Source organism: Diplotaxodon limnothrissa, linkage group LG2 (genome assembly GCF_057381915.1).
Source record: "Diplotaxodon limnothrissa isolate DT_005_m linkage group LG2, D_limnothrissa_male_GT1.1, whole genome shotgun sequence".
Classification (NCBI taxonomy): domain Eukaryota; kingdom Metazoa; phylum Chordata; class Actinopteri; order Cichliformes; family Cichlidae; genus Diplotaxodon; species Diplotaxodon limnothrissa.
The window spans coordinates 10,377,707-10,401,909 of NC_140597.1; the positions used below are offsets into that span (position 1 = coordinate 10,377,707).

Sequence of the window (24,203 nt, forward strand, 5' to 3'; positions counted from 1 at the left end):
GATAGCACAAACAAGAATCACAAGAATCTCCTTTGTGGTTCTTGTTTTTCTTTTGAGTACATTAATAAAAAGTTGAAATAAAGTGGCAATAAAATTCATGCACTGAAGACCACACGAAACCCTAATTCACCCTACTACCTGTTGCCTTCACATTCCATTTGCATCCCTTGTCCACAGAATCAAAAATGACCCTTCTTCACTAAAGATCGAACATAAAGCAATTGCATTTTAAATGGAAGCCCATTTTGCATTAAGAAACACTATCAGCAATCAGAAATTGTGTATATCAGAGTTCTCTGTTTTTACTGTCCTGAAAACTGCATTAATTCAGTGGATGCGGTTAGGTTCAAAACAACGTAATATAAGAGGGCAACCAATTCAATCTAAGAGGGATCCAATTTTTATCCATTCATGTACCAGCTACTGGCTTTTTGCTGTTATGTTCTCATATCGCGTGAGAGTTTATTTGCCAGGTGTCAGAAGTCTAATAATAAAGCTCCGGCACAACGTGGTCGAAGTTACCCGCATATCGGATCGCATCATGTCAGTGAAGATCGACGCCGACCCGACCGTCCTACGGATTATCTCCTGCTATGCACCACAGACCAACTGCCCCGACGAGGAGAAGACAGAATTCTGGCGCGCCCTCGACGACCACCTGCAAACGATTAACCCTGAGGAACACGTGGCGGTAGGCGGCGACCTAAACGGACATGTAGGCAAGGGGAGAGACGGATATCACCGATTCCATGGCGGCCAAGGATTTGGGACCAGAAACGACGACGGTTGCCGGGTACTGGACTACGCAGAGGCCCACGATCTTGCCGTGACCAACACCTTCTTCAAAAAGAAGCCGGCACACCTCATCACGTACTCCAGCGGCGGCAGAGACACCCAAATCGACTACTGGCTAGTCCGAAGACCCCATCTCAGCCTAGTCACGAACGTAAAAGTCATACCATCAACCAATATTGGCCCTCAACATCGGCTACTTGTGATGGATCTCCGACTCAACCTTGGCCAACGACGACGAAGAACACCAACCACGACGGTGGAGAAGATCAAGTGGTGGCGCCTCCCTGAGGGATCCAATTTTTATCCATTCATGTACCAGCTACTGGCTTTTTGCTGTTATGTTCTCATATCGCATGAGAGTTTATTTGCCAGGTGTCAGAAGTCTAATAATGAATAAAGTTCAGGATATGCTTAAAAACTCACCTCAGTATAGCCGTCATCAGAAGGAAGTGCGCTTCACTGACTCATCAACTTGTCTCAGGCTTTCCACAAAGTTTCACAGTTGACCTTAAAGTAAGATGCTGCAAGCTTACCTTGCAGTGTATTACTTTTTAAGGTCTAAAGACCTTAAAGTGCGCTATAGATTGAAGTGATTTGAACTGACAACAGGGCTAATTCAGCACTTCAAGTTAACATCAATAAAAGTTTTTAAATTTATTCTGATTTCCGTTTGTTTTCATTGCCTGTGCTATCTGTTATTTAGTTCAAATTGTGGGTAGATAATGCTGTGCTGTCATGTGACCTGTTCTCTCATGTGTGCCTTTCTCTTGTTTTGTATGTATTTCTCGTTTGTTATTTATTCCTATTTTATTCCTGCAATTGGTATGGAATTCTTTTTTTTTTTTAAATTGATCAGTGTTTTGAAATTAGATGTGATGAAGATGTGACCTTAATTTACAAAATCAACATCATGTTGGATTCAATGAGACATGAAACTAGTGCATGAAACAGGTCTCAGTAAATGTTCTCATAGACTGCAATTCACTGCCCCCTGCTGGTCATTATAGTCTGCAGATGTCATTTGACATGAATGTCATATTTGTGAAACAAAATAAAGGACTCTGTAAAATAAATGAAAATCAAATATTTATATACAGAATATTTATGTACAAATGCTGAAAAAGACATTTGAACAAGATGCACACCCAGTAAAATTAAAAAAAAAAAAAGAAAAGTCAGTTTTATCATGTGACTATCATGCTGTCATTTCTGCACAATGCACTTTACACCAGATCAAAATAAAACACTGTGAGGTCGTTCTAACCGGAAGCCCAGAGAGCTTCGACAATGCAGCACAATGCCCTGAAGCATCAGCATCAAAATATACTTCAAGTACCAAAAAGTACTCATTGTGCAGAATGCCCTATTTTTGAATAGCTGGACATTTTAATTACTTTATCACCAGCTGTGACTACAGCTGATAATCAACCATGTTTCATAGGGATGTGACTACATTTAGAAATGTCACGCATTCTTAGGTATAAAGCAAAAGATGCAATGAAATAAATAAGCTATCACATATTAATCCAAATGAATTCACTGAAATACATCTGCACATTTCTGCAGCCTGACTTATTACACACGTGAACACAGTACACATTTGTTTACTGCAAGCTTGTTTCAGAGATGTGATGCAGTTAAATCTGTATGCGTCTGTTTCCTTGTAGTGTTAGTAGAGATGGTGAACCTGACACAATCCTGTGTTTAGTGTGAAGGAAACCAGTTAACAGCCGGTTTAGTAAAATTCTCTTGAACTCATGGAAAACTCATCGTCGTCTCGAAGTGAGCAGCTGAAGCGTCCCGTGTGATCAGAGGTCCTCGTCGTCCTCGCTCACCATGACGTCGAGCTCTTTGTCTTTCCGTACGACGCTCTCGGTGATGAACTCCTTGTGCTGCTCCTCCAGCTCACGCAGCTCCGCCTGCAGGCGCTCCAGGTGGAGCACTCGCCGGTTCCTCAGCAGCCGGCTGGGGAATGGGTTCATGTCGTTGAAGGCGATGCTGGTCAGCTTCCTGCATGGACACACGCAGGTGGAAAGGACTCGATCACCAACACAGAGGAACTGGAAACTGATCAGCTTGAGTGTTTCTGTTTTATGCTGCTTGATACTTCAGGTACTGCAGTTTGAGCAGGAAATACTGGACTGACTGGACCACATGTATCCGAGAGCTGCAGATACTTAAAAATCTTTAAATCGTTGTTACTGTGATCAGGGAAATTTAAACTTCTCACAAAATTTCAGTAAAAAGGGTTTGAAGCTCAAAGATTCAACAGCTACATCCGCTACACTTCTGAGAGTGTAACAGCTCGTAGATTAAGGCGGGTGGAGGCGAGTGCGTACCTGGCATTGGAGACGGTCTTTGTGAAGAAGCGTAGGTACTGGTAGATCTCCATGCTGTCGTGAATCTTCAGGATGTCGTCCTCTTTGTATTTGAACAGAGCCAGAGTGTATCTGAAGATCACCTGCAGCACAGACACGCATTTCATAACAGGACACTCACGCCACACAATTAATTGGAAACTTTGAGGAGGTGAGTCATAAATTACTCTTTCAGTTGTGGTGCAGTTGGGCCCTTTACTCATTACAGCTCTGATCGATTTCCAATAAGCCACTTGGTTCCTCAGTTGCCAGATAATATTAACTTACTTGGTAGTTGAGCTTTAAGTTTAAATTAAACTTTTGGGTTGGATCTACGTGGCTGAAGCTGTTGTCAGCATTTATCCCTGTGTGGTATATATTTCTGTGTCTGAACTGTGATTTTATTTCCTGAGACAAACGATGTAAAAGCTGTGCTGCATTTGTCACATTGCAGAAACAAGCCCAAAGCCATTGTCCCGCTCATCGTCTGGATTTACGCTGCTTGTGGTAGACTGTGAGGTCGTTACTAGAATGATCTGCTTTCCCACTCCTATTTCATGTCACATGACAGTTCCCCATGCTTAGTAAACAATGTCTTATTACTCCTAAAATGTAAATAAAGACATCTAAAGGTGAAAACAAAATCATTTTTGTTTCCATGGACACTACTGTGGTGCATTCAAGTGTTGTCTGCATTTCTGTCATGGTGTGTTCGGGTGTATGGTACCTTGGTACCCTCATACAGGAAGGCGTCCCACAGAGGCATCAGGATGTCGCTGGGCAGACTCTCCACAAAAACCACCAGGAACCAGTTGAAGGTGACCAGAGAGACGTCAATGTTGTGATCCTCAAAGTGAGATGCCAGGCGAGGAAGCTTCTCCGCCATGAAGTCCTTCAGCACGCGCTGGTCCGCCTGAGCACAAAGACTCACAGAGATCAGCCTCACTGATCACTAAAACAGATCACAGCAGGCAAGCAGGTGAGTGTGTCTGCTGACCTGAGAGGCCACCAGATTCTTGGTGTAGTAGTCCTGAGGCATGATGGCTTCCACCACTGCCACCAGACACCAGAAGGCGTCTTCGTCACTTTGGAGGACCAGCAGAGCGAGGGCCGCTAACCTGTGGACATTCATGGAAGGTGAGGTTCTGCCTGGAAGGCGGGTCCACATAAGAACTCAGATATAAAATTTATACTTTTGTTCTGACCTGTTGAGTACCTGGCAGTAGCCAATGGCAGGGTTATGCCCGGAGAAGGCCAGAAGGATGCGGCGGAGCTGCTGGAGGGCGGGGCTGGAGGGCGGGGCTGGACGGCGAGGAGAAGTGCTGATTGGTCGTCAGGGTTCGGTGAAGGTCCAGCTGGACCTGCCTGGAGGCAGGATTAGGAGCTGTCCGACTCTTCTCACACAGCTGGAAACAGAACAGGATTACTGAGTGCTCGCCAGCATTCCCAACAGGAAGGAGGAGGAGCCACCTGTGCTCAGGTGCGGATAAAGCACTCTCTCTCTCTACAGCTGTACCTGCTGATAGCGTTGCGTGTGGCACTCTTGGCTTGTCAAAGTTCTGGCTCGGACCAAACAGCGCCACACTCTCTGCCGATACTCCCGAGGGACGCCTTCACGCACCAGAATTTTGAGCTCAGGTGAGATGATGAAGTCATCGTCGGACCTGCCTGCAAGGTACTGAACCCAGCGGCTCAGCAGGGAGTGCTCCAGACCCTCCTACAGAGACAATGATGTATGATATAAAAAGAGGATAACCATTATCTGTTAAGCATTATGTTACAATGTAACATAATCTAAAATTGTAACATTGTAAACATAATGTTACAATTTTACATTATGTTACAGTTTAACATCATATAAAATTGTAACATTATGTTTACAATGTTACAATTTACAAATTGTAACATTGTAAACATAATGTTACAATTTTACATTATGTAACAATTTAACATAATGTAAAATTGTAACATCGTAAACATAATGTTACAATTTTACTTTATGTTACAGTTTAACATCATATAAAATTGTAACATTATGTTTACAATGTTACAATTTACAAATTGTAACATTGTAAACATGATGTTACAATTTTACATGATGTTAAATTGTAGCTGTTAAGGGTGGTGAGTTAGCGAACCTAGACGCGGACTTCTCGTTTAAGTTGAACAGTGTCTTTATTTACAGTGAAGCCAAAATCAATCCACAGTTATCCACAGTGCAAGTCCCTTCAGTGCTCCTCTCCCCGTCTCCCCTCGTGTGTCCACAAAACTCCCTAGAATCAGTGAAGTGTCCCCTTCCGTCTCTCCGTCTCGATCGCGTCCAGGCTTAGTAGGCAGCTCAGAGCGGCAGCACTTACGGGTCGGAGGTCTCCCGTTGCTACGCGACCGCGTAACAATCGCAGCGGAGAAAAAGCGGAGCGAGAGAGGAGAACAAAAAAACACACACACACAGGTCGACCGGTCGGGGCACCGTCCGACTCTGACAGTAACATAATGTAAAATTGTATTATGTTTACAATGTTACAATCCCTACCCTCACCTATGGCCACGAGCTGTGGGTAGTGACCGAAAGAACGAGATCGCGTATACAAGCGGCAGAAATGAGCTTCCTCCGAAGGGTGGCTGGCCTCTCCCTTAGAGATAGGGTGAGAAGTTCGGCCGTCCGGGAGGGGCTCAGAGTAGAGCAGCTGCTGCTCCACATCGAAAGGAGCCAGCTGAGGTGGTTCGGGCATCTGACAAGGATGCCCCCTGGGCGCCTCCTGGGTGAGGTGTTCCAGGCATGTCCCACCGGGAGGAGGCCCCGGGGCAGACCCAGGACACGCTGGAGAGATTATATCTCTCGGCTGGCCTGGGAACGCCTTGGTGTTCCCCCGGATAAGCTGGAGGAGGTGGCTGGGGAGAGGGAGGTCTGGGCCTCTTTGCTTAGGCTGCTGCCCCCGCGACCTCGGATAAAGCGGATGAAGATGGATGGATGGATGGATGGATGTTACAATTGTAAAATTGTAACATTATGTTTACAATGTTACAATTTCACATTATGTTAAATTGCAACATGATGTAAAATCGTAACATTAAGTTTACAATGTTACAATTGTAAATATAATTTACCCAATTAATTCTGTCATAACAGAAGTATGACTTCTCTGTGTTATTAATCCGTATTAATATCATAGGGATATTAATATCCCTACAATATTAAGCATCAGACTTTATCAAATTTTCTAAAAACTTTTTTTGTTGGATAGTGTAGCGCAGCTGGATAGTGTAGTGGTAATACTACACATCTTTGGAGTCGCACGTTCGATTCCCACCCAGTATCCAGTAAGGGTCCTGGCTAGACCCCTCATGCTAACCAAAAATCCCTGGAATGGTGCGGCTATGTCTGCAGTCTCTCCGCTTAAATTTAGAGCTTGCTTGTTTGTTAAATGTATTATTTACTGTTTTTAGTTTACTCCATGATGGGGCTGGATATCGGGCGTCCTGCACCACCCATCCGGTCTGGAGCATAGCGAAACCATTTCTGCACTGTTTGAACGAAGGTAAACTCAGAAACTGCCCCCACCTGCTGAGTCAGGCCATCTAAGACAACAAAAAACCCCAAAAACAAACAAACAAAAAAACAGTAAAAAAAAAGAGGGGTTCAATTAGAGTTCAAATATGAATAACCTCTCGCCAAAAGTCTTTAACAGCTAGAAAGCTGGCAAACTACTAAGCTGATCAACATGAAAGGCACAAGGTGGAAATCAGCAAACTGCTGCCTCACTTTGTTCACCTGTGCTCTATATTTCATGGTCCGGTTGGCTGCAGGACCAAACATTTGGCCTTACACCTTATTTCTTTATGTTTTGCTTCCAAGGTGCCAGACTTGTAGGTAACTTTTTACACTGACATGACCTCAGCAATAGTTTCCAGTCTTTCAACTTCCTTGGGCTTTGGCTGCTTTTTTACTCATTTTCAGTCCAGTCCTTCTACCTGACCATTTTCAGAGAACTCTAAGGAGCTTGGGGGAAAAAAGCAACCGGACTTCTTTAACTTTTTTGAAGACGTTTCGCCTCTCATCCCAGAAGCTTTTTCAGTTCACTGAAGCCTCATAAGAAAGTGACACAATGACATTTAGATAATAAAACTCGCCAAAAATGCACCTTAAGAGCACTGTCTCTTTAAATACCCTCTTTTGCTTGGTCTGCTCCTTATTTTTTCCTCATTTTTTCTTACTTTGGAGGACCAGCAGAGCGAGGGCCGCTAACCTGTGGACATTCATGGAAGGTGAGGTTCTGCCTGGAAGGCGGGTCCACATAAGAACTCAGATATAATATTTATATTTTTGTTCTAACCTGTTGAGTCCCTGGCAGCAGCCAATGGCAAGGTTGTGCCAGCCAGCAGGATGCTGCTGAAGGGCGGGGCTGGAGTCTGAAAGTAAGAGCTCGTTTAGACTCTATTCTGTGAACAGGCTTGCTCCCACGAATATGTGAATTCATCTGTAAAAGAGTTTAACTCTAATGCACCTGTTCCTCCTGCTCCCTGCTGCAGGGCAGCCTGTTGGACTACGAATGCCAGTGCGGAGCTAAGAAGATCAAAGAGGAGCTGTTGTTCTTGAACCTGCCAAAGTGAGTAACCTCAAATCGGTCCCCAAAGGCCTCAAACCACCACAGTTCAGTCGGTGTCAGTTTTGTTCATGTCATGTCCTCCTTGCGTCTTCCTTTGAGCCTCTCCTCTTTGTCTCATCTCTTTCAGTGTGCTGATCCTCCAGCTGAAGTGGTTTACGTTCACTCCATCGTTCACCGTGGAGAAGAAGAACAGCCCCATTGTTCTGACACAGCAGCTGGTGATCAGCCAGGACACAGCCTTTACTGAAGAGGTAAGGGAAAAGGCACACCGTTCATTTCAAGTATGGATGGAGCCCATTTCTAAGCTAACGGGTGGTGCCGCTGCCCTCTCCCAGGAAACTGCTCGCTATTTGTTGGTCAGCGTGATCAGTCGTTTGGGCTCCTCAGCTTACAGCGGTGAGTGGGTGCTTTCAGACACATGTGCTGAATGCAGGTCAGCTTTGAAAGTTTATGAGACGTTAATAAGTGCGCCTTCTCCTCTCAGGACATTACGTCTGTGACGGCGTTCACCAGATGAGCGGAAGAGACGACGTCACAGACAGGGGCTCACGTACGATGACGAGTTGGTCTGCCAGACCACGTGTGAGTCTGTGTGTGAGCAGCGGCAGAGAACAGCTTACCTGCTATTCTATAAAAGACAGGTGACGTCTCCCAGCAAACAGTCAGCATGTCTGTGCAAATATTCAGTGTAACTTGTAGAAAAACCCTCACACTCAGTTTATTTGTGTTTTTCTTTTTCTATTTCTTACTTTCTTTGCCGCACTAGAAAGGCAGCAGAGTCGGGACTCAGATCTGCAGCAACACCTTCATTGTTATTGTTATTATTGTTGTTAGTACTGTTGTTGTTATGATTGATATTGTTACTGTTATGATCAGTTTTATTATTATTATTATCATTATTAATTTTTTAATACATTTGTTTATCTTTATTATTATTAGTAGTAATGTTGTTGTTTATGTTGTTATTGTTATTATTATTACTGGTATTTTTGACATTATTATTATTATTTTGTTGTTATTGTCATTATTAGTAGAAGTAGTATTAGTTATATCATTTTTATATCAGCCTGGAGTGAACAACATGAAAGCATGGATCCATCCTCCCTCACATTCACAATTCAGGCTGCTGGTGTAATCGTGCGGGGGATATTTTCCTGGTACACTTTGGGACCTTTAAATGCTACAGTCTGAGTATTGTTATGACCACAGTGTACCCTCTTCTGATGGCTGAAAGTAAAAGGGGGTCCAGTACCGGTTCCGGTACCAGGCCTACTGACAATTTAACATAATGTAAAATGGTAACATCGTAAACATAATGTTACAATTTAACATAATGTAAATGTTAACATTGTAAACAGAATGTTACAATTTAACATAATGTAAAATGGTAACATCGTAAACATAATGTTACCATTTAACATAATGTAAAATGGTAACATTGTAAACATAATGTTACAATTTAACATAATGTAAAATGGTAACATCGTAAACATAATGTTACCATTTAACATAATGTAAAATGGTAACATTGTAAACAGAATGTTACCATTTAACACAATGTAAAATGGTAACATTGTAAACAGAATGTTACCATTTAACACAATGTGAAATGGTAACATTGTAAACAGAATGTTACCATTTAACACAATGTAAAATGGTACCATTGTAAACAGAATGTTACCATTTAACACAATGTAAAATGGTAACATTGTAAACAGAATGTTACCATTTAACATAATGTAAAATGGTAACATTGTAAACAGAATATTACCATTTAACACAATGTGAAATGGTAACATTGTAAACAGAATGTTACCATTTAACATAATGTAAAATGGTAACATTGTTAACAGAATGTTACCATTTAACATAATGTGAAATTGTAACATTGTAAACAGAATGTTACCATTTAACATTATGTTAAATATAACTAACGGATTTACTTTACCAAATGGACCATCCCGGCCTTGCCGTATTGGTCTATTTGATTCACCTTTGTTTTTATTGTTTATTTTATTTTCACTTGCTACACATAGGACAGACATGACTGGGGGAAAGAAAGGGGAGAAAGAAAGAGGGAAAGAAAAACAGCAGGGAAGAGGAATGGTGATAAAGGGCAAAAAACAAAAACCAACAAAACAAACAGACAAAAAATATATATATCAGTCACTTCAACTCAAAGAAGTCCAGACGCTTTTCTTTCCAAGCTCCTTTGACTGACTGTTAGGACAACTTATTTATTGCAAGCATGCAGTACAAGAATAACTCGATGTTTCTGACTTTGCATTACGAATTGTTTACCCACTGACAAACATTTCAAATGAAATTAAATTAAAAAACAATTTGTGGTAACCTGATTTTAATTCAAAAAGAATCATTAACAACACTTCTTGTAATGGTGTCAAAATCAGCCCAACTTTTATTTTCAAATGCAAAAAGTAAAAGAAAATGAGCCAACATACTGGACACATATAATTGTCAATATAATTGTTTATAAACAATTATACTGTCATCATTGTTACAGATATGGAAACTTTATTAACAATTTGTCCAAGTAAAAAAATGCCCTGCTAATTGTTGGGGTTTTCTCTCCTCTAGCCCTTTCCTTTAAGCTCTTCTTTACATCCCCCCACCCCCACCTTTTCTTTTTTCTTAATAATATAACAATAAAAACAATTGGCTGCATTTTAAATGTGTCAGATCAATGTCTTTATTCAAGAATACAAGAAATGGTAATAGCTGCATGTGTGTTTGTGTGTGTGCATAATATGCATACTTTACTTGTTGGATCCAAATCCCACAAGGAATCAAATAAAACAAGAAGACAAATTATCCTTTCAAAAAAACAGAGATTGTGGATGCGTCTGGCTTTCATAACTGGATGCAGGATAATACTTAGGCACTGGAAGTCATCCAGCCCCTGTTCTCTCAGGGAATGGACTGAACAAATGTCTAAGATGGCATCATATGAACGGGTTATGTACAGAATTAAGGGGAGAGAAGACATTTTTGAGCAGGTCTGGGGTCCTTTTTTGGTGTACATCGACAATGTCTCCTAGATATTATGATAAATGTTCTTTTGGGGGGGGGGGGGGGGGGGGGGGGTTTCATGTGTCATTGGTATTTTTGTTGTTGTCTTTTTTTTTCTTTTTCTTTTTTTTTTACTTTGAAAGTCAGTAGAGGGAAGAAATTGTCTTAATGTCATCAGTGGTCAAGGTTATGTTTTGTTTTTAGGCACCTGGGTGTTTTGCCCCCATTACTTTTGTTTTTGCTGATGTTTCCCAGGAGGCGGTATATGATTTTGTTTCTCCTGGGTTTTTTTTTTTGGGTTTTTTTGTTTTTTTTTTGTTTGTTTGTTTGTTTGTTTGTCTGTTTGTCTTAGTTACTGTTAGTCCTTATTTGTTGGTTGTTGTTAAGAAACGGACAGAGAACTGACAGTATGATTATTCCAGTTGTATATTTGTTAACGTTTCTGTTCATTCAAAATATGAATAAAAAAAAAACAAAAAAAAAAACAAGAAGACAAACAAAAACAAAACAAAAATATATTTCTCTCCCTTCCCAGGTCAGGTTCACAAAAGCATTGCAGCTCTTTATTCCTCTTGTACAGCTCCAGAGTCTGTCAGCCAAAAAGAAACTACTGAGGTTCCAACACCCAGTGTTTCTGTAAACACAGATGAAAATGAACAGTCATCCACATCTAAAAGATTTGTAGATTCGAGGGACCGGTATAATACATCTAGTACATCTTTGTTTAAACCTCAGAACACAAAAAGGGAACAAACCATTGTATACAGATTTAAAAGTGCGCAAAGCAACGAACAGTCACCCTCTGAAACAGCTGAGGTTATCACAACCATTGTTTCTGTAAATACACAGGAACAGTCACCCACCTCAAAAAGATTAGTATATTCAAGGGACCAGTGTATCTACTCTGGTCAAAAGAATCCATGCTTCGTACTGATGTCCACAATTCTTTTTTATTCCTCTCACAATCATGGAGCACCGTGAAAACTAGAAACGAGTAAAATAATATCAATAGCACATATGACATCCATCTCAGCCACTTATTTCTTTTCACAAGGTGCACAAGTGCTTAACAAATAACAGCATAATGTTTTTACCGTGTACGCCTTGTAAAAACAGTAGTAGAAAAGTTGTAGATTCGTGCTCTTGTGGGGGAGACGTATGTTATCCACCACCTCGATAGCTAGCCGAGAGTTCGAGGGTCACTAGAGCCGCCGAGAACGCATGAACTACTTACGGTAGGACGTTTTGCCAAAGTAAGACGTTTTGTCAGAACACCGAGTCCTCAGGAGGATGCAGCCCATGAATTTGGACACGATCTCAGATGCACTTCTGGTGTTGTCATGGCAACCCACACAAACATTTCAGCGTCAGCTACAATGAGGCGGAGCTCTTACTGAAACACTGAGCTCAGGTAGAGTGAAAGACAACATTTTTCCGCATCCAAAACAGCAGCGCTGTTCCTGTGACCTCTAGTAAAGCCTCTACTTGGGAAAAGGGAGTCTTTCATCAAAGCATCCTGCAGAAGTTGAATAAAAATATGCAAATGTTCAAATGATGCAACTTAATGAAGGCTGACAGCAGTTGTACTATTTTACATTGCAGCGAACAGGGGTGACCATTATTTTCAACGTTTTTACAGCATTTTTCACATTGAAAGTGAAATAATATAAATAATGTCTCAATTAAATTGCGTTAATATTTAAAAATACAAAAACTACAGCTTTGTTCACAAGCCAATAAAAATGTACTTGGGCCAGTGGTAAATGAAAATAACACTTATTCAGCACCTGGTTGTTGCGGCTGCATCAGGACACCAGATGTTCAGCCTCCATCCTGTAGGCAGACTTATCCCCGTCTGAGAGGAGTCCAATAATGGTGGTGTCATCTGCAAGCTTAATTAATTTGACAGACTGGTGGTTGGAGGTGCAGCAGTTGGTGTACAGGGAGAAGGGCATAGAAGAAAGAACACAGCCCTGAGGGGAGCTCGTGCTGATGGTCCGGGAGTCCAAGACATTCTTCCCCAGCCTCACTGGTTGCTTCCTGTCCGTCAGGAAGTCAGTGATCCACCGGCAGATGGGATCAGGCACATTCATCTGGGAAAGAAATCCTTGAAGAAGATCTGAAAGGATGGTGTTGAAGGTAGAGCTGAAGTCCACAAACAGGATCCTAGCATAGATTCTGCAGGACAAAGTGTAGGGCCATGTTGATGGCATCGTCTACAGACCTGTTGGCTCTGTATGCAAACTGCAGGGGGTCCAGGAGGGGGGCCGTGAGGGTCTTAAGATAGGAGAGAACCAGGTGCTCAAAAGACTTCCTGACCAGATGTCAGAGCCACAGGTCTGTAGTCTTTTCGTCCAGTGATCTTTGGCTTCTTGAAAGCTATATATGATATAAAAATTATATAAAAACTGTTAATCAGCAAAAGAAATGATATCATAGTTCTTATAAAGAAAGCCTCTATCAATCAAACACCAGCAGTGTAGCAATGTTGTTCACTTACACTGTATATAAAACACTGATTTTGGCTACATCCAGTTTTTACTGTATTATAAACATTTTTTACCATGAAGAGTAAAGTGTTTGGCATTTTTGTCATTGTTATTGAGCTCAGAGATCAGGCCCAGCCCAGTATCTACCTGGTTATGAGCAAGGAGCTGGAGGTGATAACTCAACAATAACCAGGCCATGCATGCATGGATGGATGCATGGATGGATCAGTTTGTAGGCTGTGTGTGGTCAGCAGCAGGCTGCTGGGTGTGGACCAAGAGGGAAAGCCCAGCATGTGAAACCCATCAGCAGAAGGCCAGAACAAAGGTGCACAGACAAACGCAGCCCAGACACTCAGGCAGGACGAGTAAAATAAATGGCAGCAAACACAGTATGATGTGGTAAAATGTGCTTTCTTTCACAAACAGATAGCACAAACAAGAATCACAAGAATCTCCTTTGTGGTTCTTGTTTTTCTTTTGAGTATATTAATAAAAAGTTGAAATAAAGTGGCAATAAAATTCATGCACTGAAGACCACACGAAACCCTAATTCACCCTACTACCTGTTGCCTTCACATTCCATTTGCATCCCTTGTCCACAGAATCAAAAATGACCCTTCTTCGCTAAAGATCGAACATAAAGCAATTGCATTTTAAATGGAAGCCCATTTTGCATTAAGAAACACTATCAGCAATCAGAAATTGTGTATATCAGAGTTCTCTGTTTTTACTGTCCTGAAAACTGCATTAATTCAGTGGATGCGGTTAGGTTCAAAACAACGTAATATAAGAGGGCAACCAATTCAATCTAAGAGGGATCCAATTTTTATCCATTCATGTACCAGCTACTGGCTTTTTGCTGTTATGTTCTCATATCGCGTGAGAGTTTATTTGCCAGGTGTCAGAAGTCTAATAATAAAGCTCCGGCACAACGTGGTCGAAGTTACCCGCATATCGGATCGCATCATGTCAGTGAAGATCGACGCCGACCCGACCGTCCTACGGATTATCTCCTGCTATGCACCACAGACCAACTGCCCCGACGAGGAGAAGACAGAATTCTGGCGCGCCCTCGACGACCACCTGCAAACAATTAGCCCTGAGGAACACGTGGCGGTAGGCGGCGACCTAAATGGACATGTAGGCAAGGGGAGAGACGGATATCACCGATTCCATGGCGGCCAAGGATTTGGGACCAGAAACGACGACGGTTGCCGGGTACTGGACTACGCAGAGGCCCACGATCTTGCCGTGACCAACACCTTCTTCAAAAAGAAGCCGGCACACCTCATCACGTACTCCAGCGGCGGCAGAGACACCCAAATCGACTACTGGCTACCCCATCTCAGCCTAGTCACGAACGTAAAAGTCATACCATCAACCAATATTGGCCCTCAACATCGGCTACTTGTGATGGATCTCCGACTCAACCTTGGCCAACGACGACGAAGAACACCAACCACGACGGTGGAGAAGATCAAGTGGTGGCGCCTCCCTGAGGGATCCAATTTTTATCCATTCATGTACCAGCTACTGGCTTTTTGCTGTTATGTTCTCATATCGCATGAGAGTTTATTTGCCAGGTGTCAGAAGTCTAATAATGAATAAAGTTCAGGATATGCTTAAAAACTCACCTCAGTATAGCCGTCATCAGAAGGAAGTGCGCTTCACTGACTCATCAACTTGTCTCAGGCTTTCCACAAAGTTTCACAGTTGACCTTAAAGTAAGATGCTGCAAGCTTACCTTGCAGTGTATTACTTTTTAAGGTCTAAAGACCTTAAAGTGCGCTATAGATTGAAGTGATTTGAACTGACAACAGGGCTAATTCAGCACTTCAAGTTAACATCAATAAAAGTTTTTAAATTTATTCTGATTTCCGTTTGTTTTCATTGCCTGTGCTATCTGTTATTTAGTTCAAATTGTGGGTAGATAATGCTGTGCTGTCATGTGACCTGTTCTCTCATGTGTGCCTTTCTCTTGTTTTGTATGTATTTCTCGTTTGTTATTTATTCCTATTTTATTCCTGCAATTGGTATGGAATTCATTTTTTTAAAAAAATGATCAGTGCTTTGAAATTAGATGTGATGAAGATGTGACCTTAATTTACAAAATCAACATCATGTTGGATTCAATGAGACATGAAACTAGTGCATGAAACAGGTCTCAGTAAATGTTCTCATAGACTGCAATACACTGCCCCCTGCTGGTCATTATAAAGTCTGCAGATGTCATTTGACATGAATGTCATATTTGTGAAACAAAATAAAGGACTCTGTAAAATAAATGAAAATCAAATATTTATATACAGAATATTTATGTACAAATGCTGAAAAAGACATTTGAACAAGATGCACACCCAGTAAAATTTTAAAAAAAAAGAAAAGTCAGTTTTATCATGTGACTATCATGCTGTCATTTCTGCACAATGCACTTTACACCAGATCAAAATAAAACACTGTGAGGTCGTTCTAACCGGAAGCCCAGAGAGCTTCGACAATGCAGCACAATGCCCTGAAGCATCAGCATCAAAATATACTTCAAGTACCAAAAAGTACTCATTGTGCAGAATGCCCTATTTTTGAATAGCTGGACATTTTAATTACTTTATCACCAGCTGTGACTACAGCTGATAATCAACCATGTTTCATAGGGATGTGACTACATTTAGAAATGTCACGCATTTTTAGGTATAAAGCAAAAGATGCAATGAAATAAATAAGCTATCACATATTAATCCAAATGAATTCACTGAAATACATCTGCACATTTCTGCAGCCTGACTTATTACACACGTGAACACAGTACACATTTGTTTACTGCAAGCTTGTTTCAGAGATGTGATGCAGTTAAATCTGTATGCTTCTGTTTCCTTGTAGTGTTAGTAGAGATGGTGAACCTGACACAATCCTGTGTTTAGTGTGAAGGAAACCAGTTAACAGCCGGTTTAGTGAAATTCTCTTGAACTCATGGAAAACTCATCGTCGTCTCGAAGTGAGCAGCTGAAGCGTCCCGTGTGATCAGAGGTCCTCGTCGTCCTCGCTCACCATGACGTCGAGCTCTTTGTCTTTCCGTACGACGCTCTCGGTGATGAACTCCTTGTGCTGCTCCTCCAGCTCACGCAGCTCCGCCTGCAGGCGCTCCAGGTGGAGCACTCGCCGGTTCCTCAGCAGCCGGCTGGGGAATGGGTTCATGTCGTTGAAGGCGATGCTGGTCAGCTTCCTGCATGGACACACGCAGGTGGAAAGGACTCGATCACCAACACAGAGGAACTGGAAACTGATCAGCTTGAGTGTTTCTGTTTTATGCTGCTTGATACTTCAGGTACTGCAGTTTGAGCAGGAAATACTGGACTGACTGGACCACATGTATCCGAGAGCTGCAGATACTTAAAAATCTTTAAATCGTTGTTACTGTGATCAGGGAAATTTAAACTTCTCACAAAATTTCAGTAAAAAGGGTTTGAAGCTCAAAGATTCAACAGCTACATCCGCTACACTTCTGAGAGTGTAACAGCTCGTAGATTAAGGCGGGTGGAGGCGAGTGCGTACCTGGCATTGGAGACGGTCTTTGTGAAGAAGCGTAGGTACTGGCAGATCTCCACGCTGTCGTGAATCTTCAGGATGTCGTCCTCTTTGTATTTGAACAGAGCCAGAGTGTATCTGAAGATCACCTGCAGCACAGACACGCATTTCATAACAGGACACTCACGCCACACAATTAATTGGAAACTTTGAGGAGGTGAGTCATAAAATTACTCTTTCAGTTGTGGTGCAGTTGGGCCCTTTACTCATTACAGCTCTGATCGATTTCCAATAAGCCACTTGGTTCCTCAGTTGCCAGATAATATTAACTTACTTGGTAGTTGAGCTTTAAGTTTAAATTAAACTTTTGGGTTGGATCTACGTGGCTGAAGCTGTTGTCAGCATTTATCCCTGTGTGGTATATATTTCTGTGTCTGAACTGTGATTTTATTTCCTGAGACAAACGATGTAAAAGCTGTGCTGCATTTGTCACATTGCAGAAACAAGCCCAAAGCCATTGTCCCGCTCATCGTCTGGATTTACGCTGCTTGTGGTAGACTGTGAGGTCGTTACTAGAATGATCTGCTTTCCCACTCCTATTTCATGTCACATGACAGTTCCCCATGCTTAGTAAACAATGTCTTATTACTCCTAAAATGTAAATAAAGACATCTAAAGGTGAAAACAAAATAATTTTTGTTTCCATGGACACTACTGTGGTGCATTCAAGTGTTGTCTGCATTTCTGTCATGGTGTGTTCGGGTGTATGGTACCTTGGTACCCTCATACAGGAAGGCGTCCCACAGAGGCATCAGGATGTCGCTGGGCAGACTCTCCACAAAAACCACCAGGAACCAGTTGAAGGTGACCAGAGAGACGTCAATGTTGTGATCCTCAAAGTGAGATGCCAGGCGAGGAAGCTTCTCCGCCATGAAGTCCTTCAGCACGCGCTGGTCCGCCTGAGCACAAAGACTCACAGAGATCAGCCTCACTGATCACTAAAACAGATCACAGCAGGCAAGCAGGTGAGTGTGTCTGCTGACCTGAGAGGCCACCAGATTCTTGGTGTAGTAGTCCTGAGGCATGATGGCTTCCACCACTGCCACCAGACACCAGAAGGCGTCTTCGTCACTTTGGAGGACCAGCAGAGCGAGGGCCGCTAACCTGTGGACATTGATGGAAGGTGAGGTTCTGCCTGGAAGGCGGGTCCACATAAGAACTCAGATATAAAATTTATACTTTTGTTCTGACCTGTTGAGTACCTGGCAGTAGCCAATGGCAGGGTTATGCCCGGAGAAGGCCAGAAGGATGCGGCGGAGCTGCTGGAGGGCGGGGCTGGAGGGCGGGGCTGGACGGCGAGGAGAAGTGCTGATTGGTCGTCAGGGTTCGGTGAAGGTCCAGCTGGACCTGCCTGGAGGCAGGATTAGGAGCTGTCCGACTCTTCTCACACAGCTGGAAACAGAACAGGATTACTGAGTGCTCGCCAGCATTCCCAACAGGAAGAAGGAGGAGCCACCTGTGCTCAGGTGCGGATAAAGCACTCTCTCTCTCTACAGCTGTACCTGCTGATAGCGTTGCGTGTGGCACTCTTGGCTTGTCAAAGTTCTGGCTCGGACCAAACAGCGCCACACTCTCTGCCGATACTCCCGAGGGACGCCTTCACGCACCAGAATTTTGAGCTCAGGTGAGATGATGAAGTCATCGTCGGACCTGCCTGCAAGGTACTGAGCCCAGCGGCTCAGCAGGGGGTGCTCCAGACCCTCCTACAGAGACAATGATGTATGATATAAAAAGAGGATAACCATTATCTGTTAAGCATTATGTTACAATTTAACATAATGTAAAATTGTAACATTGTAAACATAATGTTACAATTTTACATTATGTTACAGTTTAACATCATATAAAATTGTAACATTATGTTTACAATGTTACAATTTACAAATTGTAACATTGTAAACATAATGTTACAATTTTACATTATGTTACAGTTTAACATCATATAAAATTGTAACATTATGTTTACAATGTTACAATTTACAAATTGTAACATTGTAAACATGATGTTACAATTTTACATGATGTTAAATTGTAGCTGTTAAGGGTGGTGAGTTAGCGAACCTAGACGCGGACTTCTCGTTTAAGTTGAACAGTGTCTTTATTTACAGTGAAGCCAAAATCAATCCACAGTTATCCACAGTGCAAGTCCCTTCAGTGCTCCTCTCCCCGTCTCCCCTCGTGTGTCCACAAAACTCCCTAGAATCAGTGAAGTGTCCCCTTCCGTCTCTCCGTCTCGATCGCGTCCAGGCTTATTAGGCAGCTCAGAGTGGCAGCACTTACGGGTCGGAGGTAACAATCGCAGCGGAGAAAAAGCGGAGCGAGAGAGGAGAACAAAAAAACACACACACACAGGTCGACCGGTCGGGGCACCGTCCGACTCTGACAGTAACATAATGTAAAATTGTATTATGTTTACAATGTTACAATCCCTACCCTCACCTATGGCCACGAGCTGTGGGTAGTGACCGAAAGAACGAGATCGCGTATACAAGCGGCAGAAATGAGCTTCCTCCGAAGGGTGGCTGGCCTCTCCCTTAGAGATAGGGTGAGAAGTTCGGCCGTCCGGGAGGGGCTCAGAGTAGAGCAGCTGCTGCTCCACATCGAAAGGAGCCAGCTGAGGTGGTTCGGGCATCTGACAAGGATGCCCCCTGGGCGCCTCCTGGGTGAGGTGTTCCAGGCATGTCCCACCGGGAGCAGGCCCCGGGGCAGACCCAGGACACGCTGGAGAGATTATATCTCTCGGCTGGCCTGGGAACGCCTTGGGACGCTTGAGCGGTCAGCAAAAGTCGACTTCCCCCATCACCCACTCATTCACAAAATTTCCCTCGGGCCGTGAACAGGTGATATAGCAATCACTATTACTGACACCACGTGACCCAAAGCTACGCCTATCCACAACATTCCGGCCCCTAATTATTACATTTTTACAGTAATAATTACACATCCAACACCATAACTCACAACACACACTTCATCATATCACAGACACCCAGTGAGACAACATAACATACTCAAAAGTCCACCAAAGTTATTTTCTCATGTCTTCTCTTCTTTTCTTCTGTCTGCACATGGTCAGTCAGTCATGGGCCAGAGGTTACCAGCACTTAGCCTAAATATAGTCAGTCTGATGTACATCTCATAACATTAAAGTCAATTCAAAGTTAGTTATGTCACACTGTGTCAAAAATGTCATAGTCATGGGTCAGAGGCCTCCTGAAGAAGGCATATCTTTGTGATGGGTCTGCACACATGGCTGGTTGGGGTCTTAATCCAGACCTGACGCACAAGCCCCCTTTCATCTGGTGCAGCTCCGGTGACTCTCCCAATGAGCCAAGAACCACGAGGTGCAGAATCATCCACTATAAGGACCACATCTCCAGGAACAAAGTTACGTTTAATCCTTCCCCATTTCTGGCGCTCTAATTCTGTGACTGGGACTCTCTTTGCATATCCTCTAGATATAAGATCTGTCATGAAGGCAGTGTAGTCTTTATGAAAGTCTTTATCTCTGATGAACCTTTTCTTCAAACCTAAGGCTCGTTGCTCAATTGCACAGTTGTCAGGCATTCTTATGTCTCGGTCTTTTAGTGGCAGGGCAATGCTGTAGTGCCAATCCCCCAAAGTCACCATCTTGCTGGCCAATTCCAGGAACTTCAAGTCTTCCTTTGACAGCCCCATCTGTTCATCATTGCTGCTCTCAGGAAAATCCATCTTGAACTGCTGTTTCCATAGCTTGTCCAGTGTGACAGCAGAAACTCTGTTGGCGGTAACTGTTGCCAAACATCCTGGCCTTCCACAGCATTCTCGATTAAGTGGCCCATTCACAGTCCAGCCGAGCACAGTCCTAATGGCAAAGGGTCCATCACCTACACTCCGGATGACCTCCAAAGGTTCTAGAGCTCTGGGCATATTCATGCCAATCAAAAGCTCAACATTGGCCTTAATTTCTGGCAAATGAACATGCTTCAAATGTGGCCAGTCAACCAGGTCCTGTTGATTTGAGATGTTACCAATATCTACAGGCATTTTATGCTGAGTGAAGAGGTTAGGCATATCACAGTACATGTCACTGTCCAATCCAGCAACTTCAAGTTCAGGTACAATGAAACTGTCCACCACTTTCTCCTGTCCCATGGTGCGCAGGAGAATCTTTGTCCTCCTCCCAGCAATATTCAGCTTGTCCATAAGACCCGCTGTACAAAAGGATGCTGAACTCCCTTGGTCCAGAAAGGCATACGTTTCCACTATTCTTTGACCTCTCTTTGATTTTACTTTAACTGGCACAATGGCAAGCTTACAGTCCTGTTCACCGGCCCCAGTAAGACCACTAGTCTGGATCGTAACAGGAATGTTATCTGCCTCATTATTAGGTTTGATTTCATGTACAGTGTAGTGTAAGCATTAAAAGATCATAAAAGGAAACACTAACATTTATGTGAAACTAATTGTAATAAAAAAAATGAACAGGTGCTTTATAGATTTAAAAGAAAGAATCTGAAAACAACACTTTTTTGGTCTGAGTGATCAAAGTAGAAAACAGAACTGATGTTCAAGAACAAACCATAGCTGCACTAATATTACACATCTCCATTGTTGTGGTGAACAGACATGTTGCTTTTAAAACCACATGCAGTGTGTGACCGTGACTGTTCACTGAGACCATGAACGCCACTTCGCTGAAGCCTTCACCTTCTTCTTCTTCTTCTAAATTGGAAGCAGAAGGAGCACGAGCTGCTTTGATCTACTGAAAGGAAAAAGCAGAATATCTGAGTTGAAACCAGTCAGCTGAAACCAGTAAGACAGGAACAAATTCAATGCAGTGTCTCAGGTGGCTTAGCCTGTTACAACTGTTGATACAAGCTAAATACAGTTAACACACAGTGTCAGGGAGCTCCAGTGTGGGAACTAGTGGCTTTAGGTTTGTAGTCATTTAACTTTCATCCCTTCATTCATTTAATTCAGGAGGAAGAAATGTCAGGTGGGTGCAGGCTGGTTACATGCATTTGGTCCCATGCTGTCTTTAACTTGGTTCACTTTATGGCTGGGCTGTATGTGGGCTTATATCATGTTACTTGGGCAGGAGTTCCTGTCCCCTGTTAGACTTAGAAAGTTTCTCCATAAGTAGAGCTTCTAACTCTTCTAGCACATCTGTGGCTGACAGTTTTTTGGTGGCTCTTTTTACCCCACACTGGTTGTGAGTGTGTAAATAGCCCCACTAGTTATTTTGGGTTGCAGTTAACTTGGGAGGAAGAGGTAGGTCTGCCATGACTAGATGAATAACAATTATCTGGGATACATAAATTTCATAATGCATGCATGTATCTCTATAAACCTGCCTGAGGGCTGCCATTTTTTACATTCAGTTATTTCTTTGTTGAATCTAAATAATGAATGTGTTACAGTTAAACTGACACTGATCAGTGTAAATGGCTCATTGGGACACAGAAACCTTTAAATTAAGCCCTATCACCTGATATCGAGTGTCAAACAATATCAAAGCTGTAAAAGCTGTTTACAGTCAGAATTTATAAAACTATGATTGTAAATAAATTCAAACAAGTGAGCTTTTCTCTTTGTGCTGAATATCAACACTGTGATTTCTTAGACTGTAAGCTTTACTTTAGCACAACCAGTTGTAGAAGCTGCCACTCCAAATGTCTTTTGATAACAAGAAAAAAATACCTTTTCAGTCCACGGCCTGAAGTTCTTCTCCGACATCTTCTGCCATCGGCTTTGTCTGCTGGTTTGAAGACAATAAACCACAAAAAGATGATTTAGTCACTTTGTCTGCGTCATGCAGCTCGAATGTGTCGTGTAACGATGTTGAATAGCTGTCGTTATCCCTCTGCTGTGTCAGTAGGATTGTACTGTACAGCATCTCATTGATATGTGAGGAATGCTAATGTAACACGATAACAGACTTACATCATTAAAACATAAAGGGCAGGAGATATTTAGATATTTTTATATTTATATTACATTTTATAGCTGACGGATATTACTAAATAGATAGAATTTACTAAATAGCTGGATGAACATGAAAAATATGACTATAATAACAAATGACCATGAGAGCCAGTAGAATTAATTCAACTGGACACTCAAAAGACGTCCTTAAATGCTCTTTAAGTGGCGGAACAGATGAACAAACAGTTAATCGCTTACTTGAGATGAAATCTGCTCAGCTACTTTGAAAACAGCTTCTAACTGGTTCATCCTTTAACAGGATGACTGCTCAGGGGTAAGGCCATCATGCAGTCCAGCAACCTTTATGGTTCTGCTTTGATTCACCAGGAACTATTAGGGAAACCTTCCAGCGCCTCCTGTGAAAGACACAGGCATAAACACACAAACATTTATTAACATGTTCCACAGTGTTCCAGTTTGATTTTCTCATCCTGTGGACAACAACGTACATGGATGCAGGTTTATTGTTAACTTTTGTAAGGTTTATTTAGTGAACATATCCAGCTGCAGCTCCACTGTGATCCTGAACTGGATAAGCACTTAAGAAAATGTGTCAATAAATGGACATACATCAACTTACTATATTTATCCAAACAGACGGGACCAATAATGCTTCACTGAGTTAGAGACTTTAATGTCTCTTCTATGTAAGAATGTCTCGTGCTGATATACCTGCAAACTTGACAACAAAGGTTTTTCAGACTGCATGTAGCTCTATGTCAGCTCACACATTTACATTTATGTCACACTTATTTCTGCTTTCCCATTTTATAATTATTACTTACATTTTGATTAGATACCTTGAGTTTGTAAATGATCAGATTACATAATTGGAATAAAATGTATCCAATTCAAGGTTGCGGGAGGATGAAGCCTATCCCAGCTGATACAGGACAAAGACAGGCTGCCAGTTTATCGCAGGGCTAACACAATATGTGTAACAGAAAATCCACTTAAATGTTTGATATTTCTTATAATAATCATAATTATGACTATTATTTAAAGGTTTCTTTATAAATACATTTTGATTTTTTATAACCTCTAAAATATAAACCTGAGCTGTTTCAGATTCTGACCTCTGACCTCACTGCAGCTCCCTCTTGGAAGTATGTCTGCTTCTTGTCCCCAGTGTTGACCACCTGCCCTTGATATCACGTACTGTACCTGAGGAACAAAAAAGGACAAACACTTGCCTTCATTTAAGAAGTACATTCATACAGAGGTAATCTATGGAAACACACTAGTTCAACCTTTGGGAGAAATCAGTTCCTGTGAAACATTTCTGTAAATTAACATCATATGGAGAATGAATGAAATGAGTTCTTCCGGTGACTCAGCAGTCAAACACTGACAAATGAAATCTAGTTAAACTATTA

The 24,203-nt window shown here is 42.2% G+C and overlaps 2 protein-coding genes across 2 annotated transcripts; both read right to left on the reverse strand.

The window, feature by feature from the left end:
* Positions 1 to 2,603: 2,603 nt before the first annotated feature.
* Positions 2,604 to 4,320, reverse strand: LOC146638228 (TBC1 domain family member 2A-like). The gene is made up of 4 exons (XM_085366913.1): positions 4,150 to 4,320; positions 3,880 to 4,065; positions 3,135 to 3,256; positions 2,604 to 2,805 (listed from the first exon to the last, which is right to left on the reverse strand). The coding sequence occupies exons 1-4, from the start codon at positions 4,318 to 4,320 to the stop codon at positions 2,604 to 2,606; spliced, it is 681 nt and encodes a 226-aa protein (XP_085223039.1).
* An 11,976-nt stretch (positions 4,321 to 16,296) lies between these two features.
* Positions 16,297 to 18,014, reverse strand: LOC146638229 (TBC1 domain family member 2A-like). Its single transcript, XM_085366924.1, has 4 exons — positions 17,844 to 18,014; positions 17,574 to 17,759; positions 16,828 to 16,949; positions 16,297 to 16,498 (listed from the first exon to the last, which is right to left on the reverse strand). Exons 1-4 carry the CDS (start codon positions 18,012 to 18,014, stop codon positions 16,297 to 16,299), a joined length of 681 nt encoding a protein of 226 aa, XP_085223050.1.
* Between the last annotated feature and the right edge of the window lie 6,189 nt (positions 18,015 to 24,203).